At 39.9% G+C, this 18,164-nt stretch overlaps 1 protein-coding gene across 4 annotated transcripts in view; it reads right to left on the reverse strand.

Moving 5' to 3' along the window:
• Window positions 1-18,164, reverse strand: part of phldb2b (pleckstrin homology-like domain, family B, member 2b) — a 66,416-nt gene that overhangs the window by 33,096 nt on the left and 15,156 nt on the right. For 3 of the 4 annotated variants that reach the window (XM_055230224.1, XM_055230223.1, XM_055230222.1), the window contains exons 5-6: window positions 17,228-17,311; window positions 4,533-4,652 (exon numbers count right to left, since the gene is read on the reverse strand). In XM_055230224.1, coding sequence (XP_055086199.1) covers window positions 4,533-4,652; window positions 17,228-17,311 — 204 coding nt within the window. Of the gene's footprint in view, window positions 1-4,532; window positions 4,653-13,090; window positions 13,269-17,227; window positions 17,312-18,164 lie in introns of those variants that run through there. The other variant, XM_055230225.1, reaches the window with a different exon arrangement.

Here is an 18,164-nt window from a genome sequence, read left to right on the forward strand (position 1 = left end):
ACTTTAAAAACAAACATTAAAAGTTTAAAATCAATCCTGAAACGTACTGGGAGCCAACGTCGATAAAACGTTCTGCACCGACAAAGACGCCTACGAAGGTTTGAACTTTGAGAGAGTTTAAACGAGAGAGAAATGTGAGAAAATGTTAACGCCTGTGTGAGAAAAGTGTATAAAGTGTGTGGTGAGGGGTTTTACAGCCAAAAACATATAGACTAACTGTAAAAAAAATAAAGCAGGTGGGTTATTTTTCACTCCCTTCGTCCACTTCTTTATCCAGTCTATGACACTAACCCCTTCAGTCAGCAGCGAAAAGCCTTAATCAAACAATTTGCTTTGACTTTTCCACTTAAGAATGCGCCGTCGTTCATATCCCTCTATGTAATGCTACAGAAATAGTTTGACTCTAATCTGGTTTGAGTTTCTTAGTTTAGATTTTTGAAAATAACCACAGAATATTCTTGTAAGTCCTTAGGGAGGCCCCCGCCCTTTCGTTGTAAGTGTGCCTTCAAAAAAACCCACCAAAGTCCAAGTCCATTTTGGTCCATTTGACTTATTTTTAAAAAAACCTGTCAGCTAAGATCTATTTGCTCCTCACTCTTACTTTGGGGTCAAACGATCACAGCACAAAGTGAAGGAATAAAAGACGAGTTAAAGGTAACAGCGGCGGAAACTTGGGCAGGTTTCTTTAATCATGTGTGAATTTATGTGGAAAAGGAGTTATTACATCGGAGAAGCGTGGACCACCCAACGTTTTACAGCTTCACACGCCCACGCTGCAAAACCTTACCCTCGAAAAATAACAGCGGGAGTAGCACAAAGATGTATATTCCCCGTAAGTATCCGAAGATGTGCCAAGGAATTTCGCAGAATGTATAGGAAAAGTGGGAAATTAGGAGTAATACAACCATAAGGGAACGCCATTTGTTCTCATCTATGTGAAAGTCAAAACACAGCGCAGATGAATGTAGCAGAGCGTGTAAAGCATCATAAGATCTAATACTGCGGACACACGCACGGTTTATGTCCCTACATGGGCAAACCGACGCTCCAACTCTCTCCTATTGTAAATCCTGGTCTTGGTTTGTTTTGTGTGGCTGCTCTCCCATTAGGTGTGTACTTTATAGTCAGTAAACCTTAGCAGTCAGCGGTGGAGGACTCTGGCATTGGCAGTTTAGGTTCACATTTTTGGACCAAATGTGTGAGAAGCAGGGAGGAGGTCTGCGGAGGGAAGTGCATTTCTGTGGTGCTAGAAACAGTTGCTACATAGAGTTTTCAATGGGTTCAAGAGTTTTTCCTGGTTTGTATTTTGGTTTAATAAAGATTCCGTTATGTTTTTAGAGTGTTGTGAATATTAATTATCATCCAAATGTTATTTCGTCATGTTTAGTCCTTGATGTTCTTTGGTTTTGACTTAGTTTAACCTTAGCTAATGATTTAAAAAAAACATATTGTGCTGTGTCTGCAATATCGTTAAAATGTATGTAGATTATTATGTTATAATTTGCACATTTTAAATTAAAACGACTTAATAAAACAAAAAAGTCTGTGTTAGAAAACTGCGGTACCCAATGGGAGCTGATGTTGCCGTAAACAACACAACAAAGAGCTCTGTAGCTGTTGGCGCCCCCTATGGACATGCACAGTATATGCCCCTACATGGCTACACACTAGTGATCAGCTGATTTTTTTCATTTGCACCAAAATGACTGTGAAAGTTGTTGAATTCTTTGTGTATAATCAATCAAGAAAATAAAACTGGAGAATTAAATAAGTATGTCACAGTGGGCGGAAAAGTCGATTTTGCAGAATAGTTCTGATTTAAAACGTGCACTAGGCTTATGCAAGTTGTATAGTGAGGCACCTAAACCTTCTAATCTCTATGGAGAAGTTCTTGTTTTGCCTGGAATGTCCCAAAGTGCATCTTAAAACCCATATAGCTCCATGAAGACGAGCAGCTGAGGCCAGGGTCAAGTATTAATTCATTTTTTTCAAGCAATAAAGCCCTCGCAATCGAACAAATGCAAGATTATAAAGGTTACGTCACACTGTGGAACATTCTACGCAAAGGAATAACATTTCTAAGACACACGTTTGGGAACACATCTTGGGAAATTTCAACATTTTGTAGTTTCTATGATGGAGGGGAGGTCAAAACCTTGTCATATTCCAGATGTTAAGACTTGGTTTATCTCTGTAATTACAACAAAACTGGTACAAAAGGTCAAAAAGGTCAAAATGCACAACTTCTGCTTGGCTATTACTTAAAAAAATGCCTGCCCCCATCCTCAATCACACATGTAGCTGAATAAGTCGAGTTAGTTTCCCTTTTAGTTCAGGTTTAGCCATAGTCCTGCGTATTTTTATGGAATTTTGGCTCCGATACTTTTTGAAAATACAGATATTACTATAACGAGACGATGGCGCTAAAAGTTTAGGTTTAATTACTGTAGTTTAAAAGTCAAAAAGGCCACGGGCTCCACTGACGATGTGACAGAATGATAAATCACCATGGAGACAGAACTCCAGCTGTATCTCCAAGACGAGGAACCCAAACATTCCACGGCGCTCCAACTTTAAGCTCCCACATGTGTGCAGCAGTAAAGGTGCATCGGAAAGACATATGAGTGGGATAAAAAAATATTTCCACCCGCCCAATATCAACCCAGGTCTGTCCGAGGTCACTTTTTATATAACATTATCAGATTTCTATAACGCTAGAGGGATTGTGAAGAGATCTTAGACAATGAGGTAGTACACGTGTATCCTATAAGCAGGGGTCAATATGAGGTCTCCGAAATAGGTCTACAGTTACAGCACTATCACGCTGGAAACGTTTTTATGTTTTTTGTTATTTAAAAACGACCCTTTTCCCCCTTTTAACCTCTTTTCATTTTCAACTATTTGATTAAAACCTTAAAACAGATCTGTGTGCTCAATATTCACCTAAAATGACTCAATAAAAGAAGCTGTGATGAAAAACTGCGGTGCCCAACGGGAGCCGTAAAACGTCATCACTACAAAGAGTCGTGTAGCTGTCGGCGCCCCCTACAGATAGCTGCAGATCACACTAGTAAGCAGCCAATAAAAATAAAAAAAGTACCAAAATGACTACACGATACTGTCGAATCCTACGAGTATCACCGATTAAGAAAATAAAATTGAAGAATGAAGTGCGTACGTCACAGTGGGCGTGGACAGGTGGAGGTGAAAACAGGGGTCAATCGATAAAATGGCGTATTAAAAATAAGCGATTAAAGATTACTCAAACGTGAATCACTCCAAATCCAACTTTGAGAAGGTAAATAGGAAGGAAAGAACTATAACATGGTTAAAAGCTCAATTTTGCAGAATAGAGCTGCTTTAAAAGTGCTCTACAGTGGTCCTTTGCTATGTCACGCTTCACCTTTAGCGGTCTCGCTGTTGCATTTTTTTTTACTGCAATTTAACATGCTTTTTTACAGCGTCTGAACGTGCATTGTGTTGTGCGTCCTGATTGGCTGTTGGACTGTAGACCATTGTGTTCTGCGTCCTGATTGGCTGTTGGACTGTAGACCATTGTCCATCAGTCTCCTCCGTGCCGTGTCTCCTGTCCAGTACAGAATGTGTTCAGACAAATTTACATAAACGTTGGATCGCAGTGTGACTCTGAAGTGCTGTATGTTTGCGATTTGTTTTCTCCCCGACAAAACCCACAATGTCGATGAAACGTTCTGCACCGACAAAGACGCCGACGAAGGTTTGAACTTTGAGAGAGTTTAAACGAAAGAGAAATGTGAGAAAATGTTAACGCCTGTGTGAGAAAAGTGTATAAAGTGCGTGGTGAGGAGTTTTACAGCTGAAAACATAGAGAATAACTAAAAAATAAAGCTGATACTTCGCGCATTTCGCCTATTGGGAATCATTTTTAGAAAGTAACCCCCGTGATAAAGAGGAACCACTATATCTGTTTTTTACTGCTTAAAAATGTGAAAAAACTAGCTCATTTTAAACAGTTTGCAGTTAATACTCTCTTACCTTATGCATTCTGAGCCTGCTAACTATTCACAAAAATAAGTTTATACACGCTTTTCACCATTTGAAAACCAGAGAGGAGTTTTGCCACAACAGTAAAGCTACAAACAACAAGCTAAATGCTAAAGCGCACATCCTGATTATCAAAAATAAAATGATTTCTAATAATTCTGAGCTCAAAAGCCGCTTAAAACAATATATCTGAACTTCGATTGACACAACTCTCGCTCAAAAACATGGTGAAAAATCTAGTACCGGGCCTTTAAGCGCTGCTCAAAGCAACAATAGGCCCTGATACAGTTAAATGGACAGTTATTCTTCTTGAGCAAAACACGTTATAAGACAAAGGAGCAAACTAATTGGATTCACAATGAAAACACAATGTATAGACTCGTGTTTGAGGCTTGTGTTTGGATGGGCAGTGGACCAGAAATGAGGAATGCACAAATAAGGTATGTTGTGCGGAGCCAAGAAAAGAGCGCTGAGCTTAAACAGACGAGGGGTCGCACAAAGGCCTGTACCTGTGTTATAGGCCAACGCCGACACGGGGCTCTTTTGTGGAAGCATGCTTTTCATCCGCGACGCCTCTTCAGGATGGTTGAACCGGAAGAAGTAGGATTTGCCCAGACACAGAGAGTAACCTGTGAAAACAAAAACACACACTTAATATCCACTTATTGAAGTATTTAAGCCGTGTATTCATTGTGGATTTGGCCTTGGAATAAGACCGGATCTCGAGCTACAATATCTTTATAATACAGTGTTTTGTGTTGTGGGGAACGGCAATGGGTGGGACAATATTAAAATTTTAGCTGACATTTGGTATAATTTCTTTCTGCTCCAGTCTAGGTGTGTCCATGCGTCATTCCCAGTTTGTATTCAGCACATCCGATCTGTCTTTTTGGGAATACTATATGGAAATAATGGAACAATTGGGCTAAAATGTGTGGAGTTAACGATCTCAACATGAAAAAGTATCGGCCACAGCTGCAAGCCAAGTGTTAGCAATGGTATCGGCTAAAAAAAACCCCCAAAAATCTATATCAAACCCTCCGTGTCATATTGTCTCGTGAGATTTATGACTCATCCCATCCTGACTCTTTTTAAAGTGCAGTTATTTCAGGAAGGGCATCTGGCATTAAAAAATTCATATTACGCTATTTTCTGATCTGTTATAATGTCATTTCTTCATCAAAAACAGACCTGGAGTTGCTTTTTGTTTCATTCACACATGTTTTAACACACAAACCCTGTAAATTTTGGTGAATTTCTTGTCTCAAAAACTAAAAACACTCCACCTTCCACCTTGTGATGTCATCATGTGGTGATACAGGAAGTGCTCCACTGTGCTTTTAAACTCCATACATCTTCACTAGAATCATTTGGATCATTTCAGTCCTGGAATTTCCAATCTCTACTGAACTAAAAGGTAAAACGTAGCTGTTAACTTGAAAACTACCACTTCATGACATCACAAGGTGGAACAGAGCATTCTGAGCTTTGGAGATATAAACAGATTAATGATAAAAAGTTACTCAAACATGTGTGAATGAAACAAAACACAACTCCAGGTACATTTTTGAGGAGGTAACAGCATTATAACATGGCTAAACGCTCACTAGAATCTATTTTGTGTAATACAGGACCTTGAACAACATAATAGCTCCAAACTAAAAGTCAAGATAATGTGATTTACTCTGACAGTTGGAATGTTTTATTTTCACTTCAAATATTATAAATGACATTGTTCATTCGATAATAAGGATGGGACCGGGCATAATTTCCGTGAGACGAGATGAGACATGAGATATAATAAAGAAATGCAGTGCAGTTCAGTTCATAATTTTGAACACGACCAGGGGCGTCCAACTGAGGGGGGGCAAAGGGTTCCGTTTCCCAGGGCCCATTGCAGGAAGGGGCCCCTTAGAAAAAAGTCTGTAATGTGGATTTTTTTCATTAGATGTCTGTGTAATCCCTCAGTCATCCAGGTCTGATCCATAGCAAAAGATGAAGATTAAATCTGTCAACTGGACAAAAATTGACACTGAGGCGGAGGTGGGTTGACATGTTTATGTTGAGAGCGGGATTTGAACCGTCAACCTTTGGATTAGTGGACAAACTCTACCAACTGAGCTACTGTCACCCCCTGTAAGTAAAAAAATATAATGGAAAAACGGAAAAACAGCAAAAGACAAACTTTAAATCTGTCAACTGGATAAATCAGTCATGCCCAAACTGCGGCCCGGGGTACAAATGCGGCCCTCAGACACATTGTTCTTGGCCCTTAAGCTTCCAGGTGAATTGGCCCATATTACCTTAAACAGAACTTTTTACTGTACATTTCTGAAAATCTACTTTAACAAGCCCATATCAGATATTTAATGTGTCGTGTTGAGGATGTAAGCGTGAATAAAGGTCTAGTGGTTCAGTTTAACGTGTAATAATAACGCAGATTTGAAGTATTCACTGTATTGGCGACCAGTCTGTGACCCTCAATCGACGCTCAGCTTTTTTCTGTGTTTCTATATGTGGCCCTTAATGAGAAAAGTTTGGACACCGCTGGGATAAACTGTTGTAGGAGGGAAGACGTTTTGCTGCCCGTCCAAGCCGATTTTCAGTGTTGGTCAGAATGCTGCTGGACACTTCCTTATATTTGTCTGAGGTTGAAAAGGGTCGTTAAGGCTGAAACTGGAGACAATAGCTGTTTACAGTTTTTGTGTTTTTAGCTCCTCCCTTCAGACAGATATAAGGCAGTGTCCAGCAGTAATCTGACCAGAACTGACGAAGCGGCTTGGACGAGCAGCGAAACGTCTTCACTCCTAAAACAATTTGTCCAGTTGACAGATTTAAACTTCGTCTTTTGCTATTTTTTCATTAGACAACACGTAAAGCAGGTCCTCCAAGATGATTTGTACCCAGGGCTCAAAATTTGATGCTACACCCCTGCTCAGAAGTTTTTATTTATTTGATATTTTTATGTTTTTTATTTACAAGACACGACAGTAGCTCCATTGGTAAAGTCTGTCCACTGACCCAAAGGATGGCGGTTCGAATCCCGCTCCCCCCGTAGCTTTAAGTCGAAAAAGCGCTGTATAAAAACTGCACCATTTTGATTTAAATATTTTAGTTGTCACAGTAGCGCTGCTTTACGGATCTACAGCTTCGTGAAATGTGTAACTCAGCAAAACGAACCCTTTATTACAAATGTCAAATGTAAAAATCTCAAGAGATACTCCTTTTCTCATTTGCGCAGTTTTGTGGTATTTTTATCTCACAAGATCTAGACCAAACCTTACTCCATAACCACTATTCTCAAGCCAAACTATAACGTGTTGACATTCAATAAAGCTTTTACAATGCAGTTTGAGTGTAATAGAGAAACAGTTAGTCCCGTTTTGAATGTAAGCCCGTAAAGCCGCACACATAAACGCCTGCTTGCGGTGACTTTCTGAAAGCCCACACCGTTTACTCTGGCCACCATTTAAGACGAGCGAGCCAGGTATTAAACAAAACGTCAGGGTCACAACCTCTGCAATACACACAGCCAACCACAGCTGTCCAAATACTTCTGTAGGGGCTTAGGGACTGACACGAGCGCACGGGGGGGCCCACGCAATGCAAAAATAAATAACTCATTACACCGATGCGTATTCTAAAAAGGAGGAGCGGAGTCTCGTCACTGTTATGCACACGTTACGTCTCGCCCTCCCGTTCAGATAAGCATGACAATACCAGGCGGTTCACATACGAATGTAAAGAAACACTCCTGTAACGGTCCTGCTATAGTTGCATCAAATTCCTCAGAACTGAAGTCACACATGCGAGCGGTTTTAGAGGAAGAGAGTAGGTCATCGTGAGTCATAATCAGATTAAATTAAACTAACCCCCCCATTATCAAATCGCAAAGGAGGCAGTGTAATCTGATGATGGAAAAAAGTATCGTTTTTGTTTTATAGACAACCAGAGACTGTATAAAGAAGTGGATTAAGTGAGTGTGACGTCACCCGCGGCGTTCAGCTCCAGTCGAACGAAGCTCGTCGAGGCTAGAGCAGGTATAGCGGCAAATTTAGAGCCGCGTTCCATATTTAAATAACCAACGTGGCGGCTAGCAGGTTAGCTACGTCCATACAGTGGTCCCTCGTTTATCGCGGGGGGTTACGTTCTAAAAATAACCCGCAATATGCGAAATCTGCGAAGTATCAGCTTTATTTTTTATGATTATTCTCTATGTTTTTGTCTGTAAACCCCTCACCACACACTTTATACACTTTTCTCACACAGGCGTTAACATTTTCTCACATTTCTCTCTCGTTTAAACTCTCTCAAAGTCCAAACCTTCGTAGGCGTCTTTGTCGGTGCAGAACGTTTCATCGACATTGTGGGTTTTGTCGGGGAGAAAACAAATTGCAATATACAGCACTTCAGAGTCACACTGCGATCCAACGTTTATGTAAATTTGTCTGAACACATTCTGTACTGGACAGGAGACACGGCACGGAGGAGACTGATGGACAATGGTCTACAGTCCAACAGCCAATCAGGACGTACAACACAATGGTCTACAGTCCAACAGCCAATCAGGACGCAGAACACAATGCACGTTCACACACTGCATACAGTCTATGTTTGGTAATGTATGGGATTCTTGTATTAGTTTAAGAGTTCATATTTCAATCTTCACTCTAATGTTCAAGTACCTGGATGTTTTTAAAACGTACACTGTGAACTGAATCGGAAATCTAACCAAAATCCTCTGACTTTTCTTCGTCCCAAAATCCTTTAGCCCCAGAGCAGACAGAAGCCAAATTAAAACCAGCGAAAAAAGTTCAAATTATTCTTACTTCTCCCTTATTTTCTCTCTCAAAGCAAAGAGCCAGTTTCACATGAAGAATCCCAAATGCAAAGCTATAGTTCACCTTAAAGAGGTCATACCTGTCTAGACATCGCTGGAGATTACCAAGTGTGCAGGCCAAGCGGATTTTTTACTTCAAAGCAGTAATTTCTCAACACACAAGAAAGAAACCTGGGGTGAGGTAGAGCCAGCCAATGCCACACACACACACACACACACACATTCAAACGACGTATGAATGTTTAGTCTACACAGCTGGAGTGCGAAGTCTTCAAACATATACTTTTGTAAACACTATCTTGTCCAACTGCGATGAAAAAAGTGGCACGGAGACATAAAAAGATCAGAAGGAGGAGCGAGTCCGGACACGCGACACGCACAAGGCTGATAATAATACGCTGTCATCAATAAACATTAGTGATATTGTATTTGTGATTGTGAAGACATGTCTCCACAATGTCTCTGAGTCACAGCGAGGATTGACATTTAGCAGTAAACACACACAGACACAAACCGGGCACGTTGCCAGATCTTGTAAAAATCTCATTTCCGAGTCTCTCCAGTCCTGCCATGTGCCACCTTTAAAAACGCAGTTAAATCGTGTTGCTCCCTGATTTAGTGATTTACAAGCCCGACTGCTGAGACGCCGGTTTTCATGTCGCTAACGCCTTCGCTAACAAATAACAACCCGCTAATCCTTCCTCCTCCTCCCTCAGCATAAAAGGAGGCGCTATAAAGTTGTTTGTGGATTAAATTAGCGCGAGTGTTTGATGCGCAAACATCATTTTCAACATGTTTGGTTTAAGTGAAGTCGTATGTAACGTTTAAAGCAAAGCTGCAGGATTTTCTGACTTATTATGACACGGTATATATTTGCCGAACATGTTTAAAAAGCCTTTCCAAAAAGTATTTTCAAAGTAACTCCAACAGCTTTAAATCAGACCTATTCTGCAAAATGAACTTTTCAGAGCTTTTAATCATGTTATGCTTGTTTCCTTCTGATTTACCCTCTTAAAGTTGTATTTGTAGCTTTAATCGTTTATGTTCAAGACGCCATTTTGCCAATAAATCCCCATTTTCACCTCCACCTGTCCACGCCCACTGTGACGTACGCACTCTCTTCAATTTTAATTTCTGAATCGGTGATACTCGTAGGAATCGGCAGCAGCGTGAAGTCGTTTTGGTACAAATGAAAAAAAAAAAATAGTGTGATCTGCAGCTGTCCAGAGGGGGCGCCGACAGCTACACGGCTGTTTGTTGTAATGATGTTTACAGCGACATCAGCTCCTATTGGACGCCGCAGTTTTCCATCACAGTTTTATTTTATTAAGTTGTTTTAGTTGAATATCGAGCAGACGCAAGCACAACAGGTCTGCTTTAAGGTTTTAATCAAATAGTTGAAAATGAAAAGAACTTATGGAACAACTTATCGATAAAAACGTTTCCAGCGTGATAGTCTTGTAACTGTAGGCCTATTTCGGAGACTTTATATTGACCCCTGCTTATAGGATTCACGTGTACTACCTCAAAGTTATATCTGTGCCCGTTTAAGTAAGCTTTAATTGCTTATTTTCAAGACGCCATTTTGTCAATAAATCCCCGTTTTCACCTCCACTGGTCCACGCCCACTGACGTACTTACTCCTTTCTTCAATTTTATTTTGTTAATCTGTGATACTTGTAAGATTCAGCAGGGTCACGTAGTCATTTTGGTACAAATGAACAAAAAAAAAAACCCTCGCCAATCGCTATTATTATGCTGCAGCTATCCACAGGGGGCGCCAACAACTACATTGCTCTTCTTTGCGATGCCATTGGGACTTGTTTCTTTTATTCAGTCGCTTTTTTCTAGGGCCACATCAACAAAATGGGCCAGATGTAACTGTAAGATCGTATAAATGTAACTAAATGTAACCAGATGTAATGTAAAATAAATAAACTACTTTTTAATCTTGTTAATTAACCGTTTTTATATTTATTATTATTCAAGTTACAAATATTGCATATAGATTTGCATAAATATGAAAAAATGTCTGTGTAACTGTATCTCCAGATAAACTGATATTTCAAGACAGTCATGCCTTTTAATTTGGCTTGTCGCGGGCCACATAAAATGATGTGGCGGGCCGCATTTGGCCCACGGGCCTTGAGTTTGATACATGTGCTTTAGATGAATTACGTGATTTAAAATGTGCAAATTACAACATAACGATCCACAGTGTCATAGATTATAATTATAGATCAACACAACCACAATATGTCTGTTTTAACGTGTGAGAAAAGACAGAAATATGAACTGATAAGAAGCAGGTACGACAAGTTTTCAATATGAACACAGGATATTTTGTTCTCTGCAAAAAGGAAAATCTATTACGTCAAAAAACAGCCTCTGTGATCTCAATTCCAAATCCAGCTAGATCGCCAAATATATAGTCTCGCCCTAACCCTTATGTAAAAATACAACTTAAAAGACTTAATTTAAAGCTACACACGTAAAGTCTTTATAAACCTGGATATAACTCGGTCCCATAACATCTGTGGTAAAAGCAGAAGACTCCTCCAATCAAAACTTTAATCTTAACAGGCTCCACGCTGCCAACTCTTAAGACATTTGTCCTAAATAACCAGAGACGCACACATGGCCTCTTCACACATAAATAGACAAACTCTCCACAACAAAAAGCATCTAATCTTGTTCACGTGTTTGCTTATTTAACCGTAGACCCAATTTGCCTCCCATGTCGTCCGTGCTCCCCTGTCATCCGCACACACAAACGTTAAACCGGCAAAACCTACAAAAGTTGAAATTAGTCTGTATACATTTATAGGATAATTTAAAGTTTGCGATCTACAAAGTCAGACCTCAGGAGCTTTGAGGACGCAGATGCAGGAGCCGTATAGGGTCTGGAGTCAATTTCAGTCCCCAGTAAAAGATCGGAGAGAACCTAGAAACACTTACCGCAATGTTATGGGATGGGAAGCTTAAACTACTTCAATGTGAGTGGATGAAGTGACAAATTAGACCCATTACGTTCGAATGAATAACTAAACCGATCGCAAACATACCCTTCCACGCACAACGCCGCAGAGACTTCGTTAAAGTCTTAATTTATAAGATACACTATGTAACGCATGCCAGTCGTTTCCATTATAATTAACTTGAGGAATGCTAAAAATGTTGGTTATTTTTAGAGTTGTGCCACAGACAAATGCCAAACCATTTACTTTTCATTCATGGAAAAGAAAGAACGCATTCCCATGAGAGGCAATTGGCTGGAAAACCACAAATAAACCTCTTCGGGGGATCAAGGGTCCAAGAGTAAACTCATAAAACAACACTGGTTTGTCTCAAGGGAGTTTTGGCAATTAGTTTAGGCACTCGCTCAGTTTAGACTCTCTTCTCTTCGCATGACAGCGGAAACTACTAGTAAAAAGTAAGGGAATATTGTAAATTAAAGTGCGAATCAAGAGTGGGGTGTAAAAGAACTTTGGCGCTTAAGGTAGAGAGAAAAAAAAAACACTAAACGTTTATGAACAATGTGGAAGGATTTGGTTCAGGTGTCAGGTGTCGGAGCAGTGTCTGTCTTCATAGCCACAGGCGTCCGCTCCTTTGTCACATGGACTCACGGCCGGCTGTGAACTTGAGGGAGTATTTATGGCCCCGAGGAGCACCTAGGTCACTTTCATCCAAGTGTACAAAAAAAATAAAAGCAAAACACTCAACAAAGACCTGCAGGGGGAAAGCATCCAAAACGTATCCATGGAAATTAGATTATAAACAACTGGTGAGCCTTAAGCACCATTATAACAAGGAAAATAGTGCAAAAAATACCAGTTTTTATTCATATGCCCTCTGCAAAAGTATGTGTTTGCTAAGGGCTTTGTTCCAAATGTCAGCTGACGTGGAAATCATCATAAAACTGAAGAATAACGCGCGTAAATATGTTAAAACTGTTGTGAAAAAGGGATTATAGCTTGCCTTTGTGTAGGGATAATAGCAAAACGTACTGAAATGCAATAAGGACTCATCTCATCCAATCTCATAAAACAAAAAAAAACAAAAAAGAAAAAAATCGGACAATAATTGCGATTTTTTCCTAAGTCCTGTGGTCGCAATGAACAAAAAACGTGCTCAAACGCTGTACATAAGCTATAATATCATATCATGTCATCCAGCAGACAGAAAGCAGTCAGTAAAATCACATATTCCAATTGTTGCATGCGCTACCTTTGCCTGTCCCTGTCCCATCCAGCGTGCGTCAGTCCGTGTGCGTCAGGACGAGGAACAGCGCCTTTTTAAAGCTGCCGCAGCGCTCGTGCCATGTATCTACAACCTTTCCCCCGGTGTGTCGTCCTCCTCTTCTCCTCCTCTCACTGATGGGACGCCTGTTTGCCCCGTTTACCCTCCGCCTCAGAAGAAACTCCACTGATTTACCGTGGCCAGCTCCAAACCCGGACTGTACCATGTCCCAGAGGAGAGGGGTGTGTCTGCTGGGGCACGCGCTGCTGTTTCACAAAGGGGTTTTCACTCACGTTGCCTTCATTTCACAGTAAAAGACGTATATTTGCGTAGTAGATTGCAAAATCCAAGTTTGCCAAGTGAAACATGTTAAATTAGGTTGTTTTATACTTGGTAGTGCCCAGAGCTAATGGACAGTGAGGTATTTGGTAGACGCCCCCTCGTCCTCCCTTTGTCTGCTCACCTTCCCTGCGCCTTTCTTTGGGACATAAGAAGTAGGTTTGATAAAGAAATAATGTAAAGTCATATTATTTTAACCCTATGTTGACGTATAAAAGCTTTCACCCATGAATTTATGTGTTTTTTTCTGTTTTTTGCTGAGTGAGTAAAAGGGAAAGTGACTTGGAGCAGCTCTGTTTTGTTTGGCTGTGGGATTTGCATGTTCCTCAGTCATGTGCCCAGTCAGAGTTTGGGGTTTGCAGCCTAATTTACATCAGTGTGAACTTCAAACCAAAACAAAAGATTCATTCAGTCTAGAAAGAAATTACAACAATCCTTTTGGCTACAGCTTCAAATCCGCTGTAGTTTTTCAAGTTGCGTGAATTAACATCACCAGAAATTTGTAAATTGAGCTTTTCCAGGATGCAAAAGAAGCTAAGACAACATCTGTAGGCCTAATGGTTCAATATCAGTAGTTTAAGCCTATAGCAGGGATGTCCAAACTACGGTCCATGGGCCAAACGCGGCACTCAGATCATTTTTATTGGCCCTCTGCTGAACTGGCCCAATTGATAATACAGTTGTTTTTCAGCAATTTAGGTACTACACCACGTTAGCCTCAATAATATCACATTTCGTTGTGAAACAGACCTAAAATTAATGTTCCAAGCTTCATTAAAAGATTTATTGTGGCGTTAAAAGTATGAAATCTAAGTATTGACCACCGTTTTGTGGCCCTCTGTTTTGAATATGTTTCAAGATAACTGAGTAAAAAAAGTTGCTTATAGTATAGCAGGAGTATTAGTATTAGTAGATGGGGGTAACAGTGGCTCAGTTGGTAGAGTTTGTCCACTGATCTGAAGGTTGGCGGTTTGAATCTCACTCTCGACATAAACATCATCGGTAAAAGAGTCAGATCCAGTGACTACAGGCAGTGATGGAAGGTAATGGAGTAAAAGTAGTAAAGTACTGAACTTAAGCAAAGTACCGATACCTAAAAATTCCACTTAAGTACATTTTACAGTGGATACTTTTTACTTTTACTTCACTACATTTGAGAGCAGTATCTGTACTTTCTACTCCACTACATTTTTGAACAGGACTGAAAAGTAAAAAGTACTTTTCGTCTGATTTGAGGAGTTATTTTTTACCATGTTTGTGTAAAACATCCTGAACATTGGCTTTGCTTAAACTGAAATAACTTTTTATCTCTGCATTTGTAATTTTATTTAAGTAACAAAATTGAGTACTTTATCCACCCACGGCTCCCACAAATGAATAATGTTGTTGTGTCCTTGAGCAAGACACTTAACCAGTGTCTGTGTACGCTGGTGTGTGAATGTGTGAGTGGTTCCTTGATGTAAAACGCTTTGAGTGACTCGAAGGTGGAAAAGTGCTGTATAAAAATGTGACCATGATCATGTAGTAAGAGTAATAATAGTAGAAGGCAAAGCAAGTTTATTTGCACAGAGTAACAGAGTAATTGAAAGTGCTTTACAGAATAAGAAAGACATTAAAATCACAATACAATAAATTAAAACATAAATAGCCATCATAAAATTAACATTAAAAGAGAAAAGTGCAGAATAAAACCCCTTTCAGTCATATACACAGTCTTCATCAGGAAGACTGTTCCAGGTTTTAACTACATAAAACTGAAACGCTTATTCCCCTGGTTTAGCCCTGGTTTAGCCCTGGTTTAGCCCTGGTTTAGCCCTGGTTTAGCCCTGGTTTACCTCTGGTTTACCTCTGGTTTACCTCTGGTTTACCTCTGGTTTACCTCTGGTTTACCTCTGGTTTAGCCTTGGTATTGTCCTAGTTTAGCCCTGGTTTAGTCCCGGTTTAGTCCCGCTTTAGTCCCGCTTTAGCCCCGCTTTAGCCCCGCTTTAGCCCCGCTTTAGCCCCGCTTTAGCCCCGCTTTAGCCCCGCTTTAGCCCCGCTTTAGCCCCGCTTTAGCCCCGCTTTAGCCCCGCTTTAGTCCCGCTTTAGCCCCGCTTTAGCCCCGCTTTAGCCCCGCTTTAGCCCCGCTTTAGTCCCGCTTTAGCCCCGCTTTAGCCCCGCTTTAGCCCCGCTTTAGCCCCGCTTTAGCCCCGCTTTAGCCCCGCTTTAGCCCCGCTTTAGCCCCGCTTTAGTCCTGCTTTAGTCCTCAAAGTGTGAGACGGTTCACATGGCACTAACATGTACTTTGGTGCTTGTAGTAGCAGCGCAGACTCATTCCACCCCTGAATCATATCCCATAATAAAAACACTGTCCTAATCGTGACTTTACTGTTCATTTCTTGCCTGTTGCGTTACATTTGATGACTGATATTTTGATTACATTCGCACAGATCGAGGAGACGTCCAACCTTCAAATGATGTGATTTCAGGCCAAGCTCCAAAGTCCCAAATACAACAGATCACTTCCTAAACATAGCTAATCATCTCCAGACAGTGTGCTGACGGTGGGCGTGTGTGTGACTTGTGGTTTTAACCCAGCCCATTTGGATATTTCTCCAAGATCCCCACTCTCCCTTTCTCAACATCGTTCCAACCAATGCCCTTGACGATCACTTTAAGCCCTCCATTTTTAGTCTTTTTTCGACAACGTTATTTCCTTCCAAGTTCTTCCCTTCTCACACTGGCACCGCAGAGACATCCCGGGATGATGTCAAATATTTGAATCGGGCCTAGCGGAGCGGGAACATAAATAACCCTGTCAATATTTAACGCAAAATGACCTAAGGATGAAGAACTCGCTGAAAAGAACCAATGTGTAAACAGAAAGTTGGCTCCACGGACAAGAACAAGAATCTATTTGTTTATGTATTTGTCAACAGAAAATATTGACTACGTATTGGTTTAGAGGCAAAAAACAAAGTACAAAATAGTAAAACCGTGTGAGGAGAGAGTGCAGAGGATTACTAGAAGCAGATACGCAGATAAACACTGAGCAGATAAGAGGTTAGGTCAACACAGATAAGAATGCACTGACAAATAACAGATAAAACTCCATTCTCCCCAACTACAGTATCTCCGAATGTTTTCCCCGGTTTCACAACACACTCTTAGACGCAGGCTCTGCACTTTATGGAACCTGTGAGTCACAAGTAAGCCAGCTCTCTCCAAACCACAGCTACACACAAATGAAATACAGAAATATACGCACACACTTTCGATACGTTGTGCAAAAAACGAAAAAAAAAAAAAAAAAAGCAAGGTCTTGGCAAGAAGATTTACTAAGCTTGGATAATTCTCCCTGCACACGTCAGCCGTTTCGTAGTATCTGTGTTACATATGCCTTTAGCAATGCAATTTTACCAAACCTCAAACTAATTGCTTGGTACTTTTTGGCACTCTGCTGCAAAGAGGGTTAAAAGATTCAAGTGAGGGTGCGTTCATAAAAGCAGCCAGCAGAGGGAGCTATTTCAATGTTCTCTCTTATGTTTAACAGGCTTTTGGAGCTATAATTTTGTTATTTTTAGCTTAAACTTGGCCAAGAGTGAATGAAAATTGCAAAAAGGAAAGAACAAAACACCAAACAACATGACTACACATACACTGGTGTCATATTATCTGTTTAACGCAAACTAAACGACTTAACAGTAAAAACACAAGCCCAAAACCTGTTAGATTTTGCATGTTTGGAATCTATCTAATGAACACTGTCTTAGAGCTGTGTGTTTTTAAAAAGTTCAGTATTCTTACCCTGCGTGAGCGGCGTCGGGACAGTGACTTGCACGCCGTCCAGGCTGCAGAGGTGGCCACATGGGTCTAATGTCACAACTCCTCCTGGTAAAACAGAATAACGACCGTCATTATAAGGTCTGTGGTACGGCTAATACAATTTTCTATTGTTAGTATTTTTTATTGCATTTTAACATTTTACTGCCCTCGCTCCTGCACAGATGGCCACCGGGTGAGCACAGGAACAGAAAAATATATATATACACGCACATACATCTCTATATATGCATAAATATACACATATACATATATATATATACAAATAAAAAATACATAAAATAAAAAATAATAATAATAGCCGTAGTTAAGTATGGTAAGCATAATAAGTGGCAATATTAAGGGAAAAGCAATAATACGGGTACAGAAATTGACCAGAAAACAAAACACAGAGAATACGTAATTAAAACATTTTAATGAAAAATAAATAAATAAATAAATACTATCACAATTTTCAATTCAATTTTACTTTGCCTTATTAAAATCAAGCAATACAGCAATACAGTGGAAGAAGTACTCAATTTAGTTAAGTAAAAGTACAGATACAAGTGCCAAAATACTCAAGTAAAAGTAAAAATATCACATGACAATAAATCTACTTAAATAAAAGTATTGAAGAAGCAGTTTAAATATTTAGTGCAGATTTTGAGGTCTAATAAAGCTTCAAATGTAGTGATTTTGATTTTAAAAATGTGCTGGATTTTGTTCAACAGAAACAATTTGAATTTGTTTTTTTTCTGTTTTTATTAGTATTTATTTTTCCTCAAACCATAATAAAAAAATACTTCAAAATGTAGTGGAGTAGAATGTACAAATACGTGTTCTCAAATGAAGTAAAAGTAAAAAATATTCCACAAAAAAACAAAAACAAAACTTAAGTACAGATACCTACTATAGATTT

This window comes from Periophthalmus magnuspinnatus, chromosome 20, assembly GCF_009829125.3.
Source record: "Periophthalmus magnuspinnatus isolate fPerMag1 chromosome 20, fPerMag1.2.pri, whole genome shotgun sequence".
Lineage (NCBI taxonomy): Eukaryota > Metazoa > Chordata > Actinopteri > Gobiiformes > Gobiidae > Periophthalmus > Periophthalmus magnuspinnatus.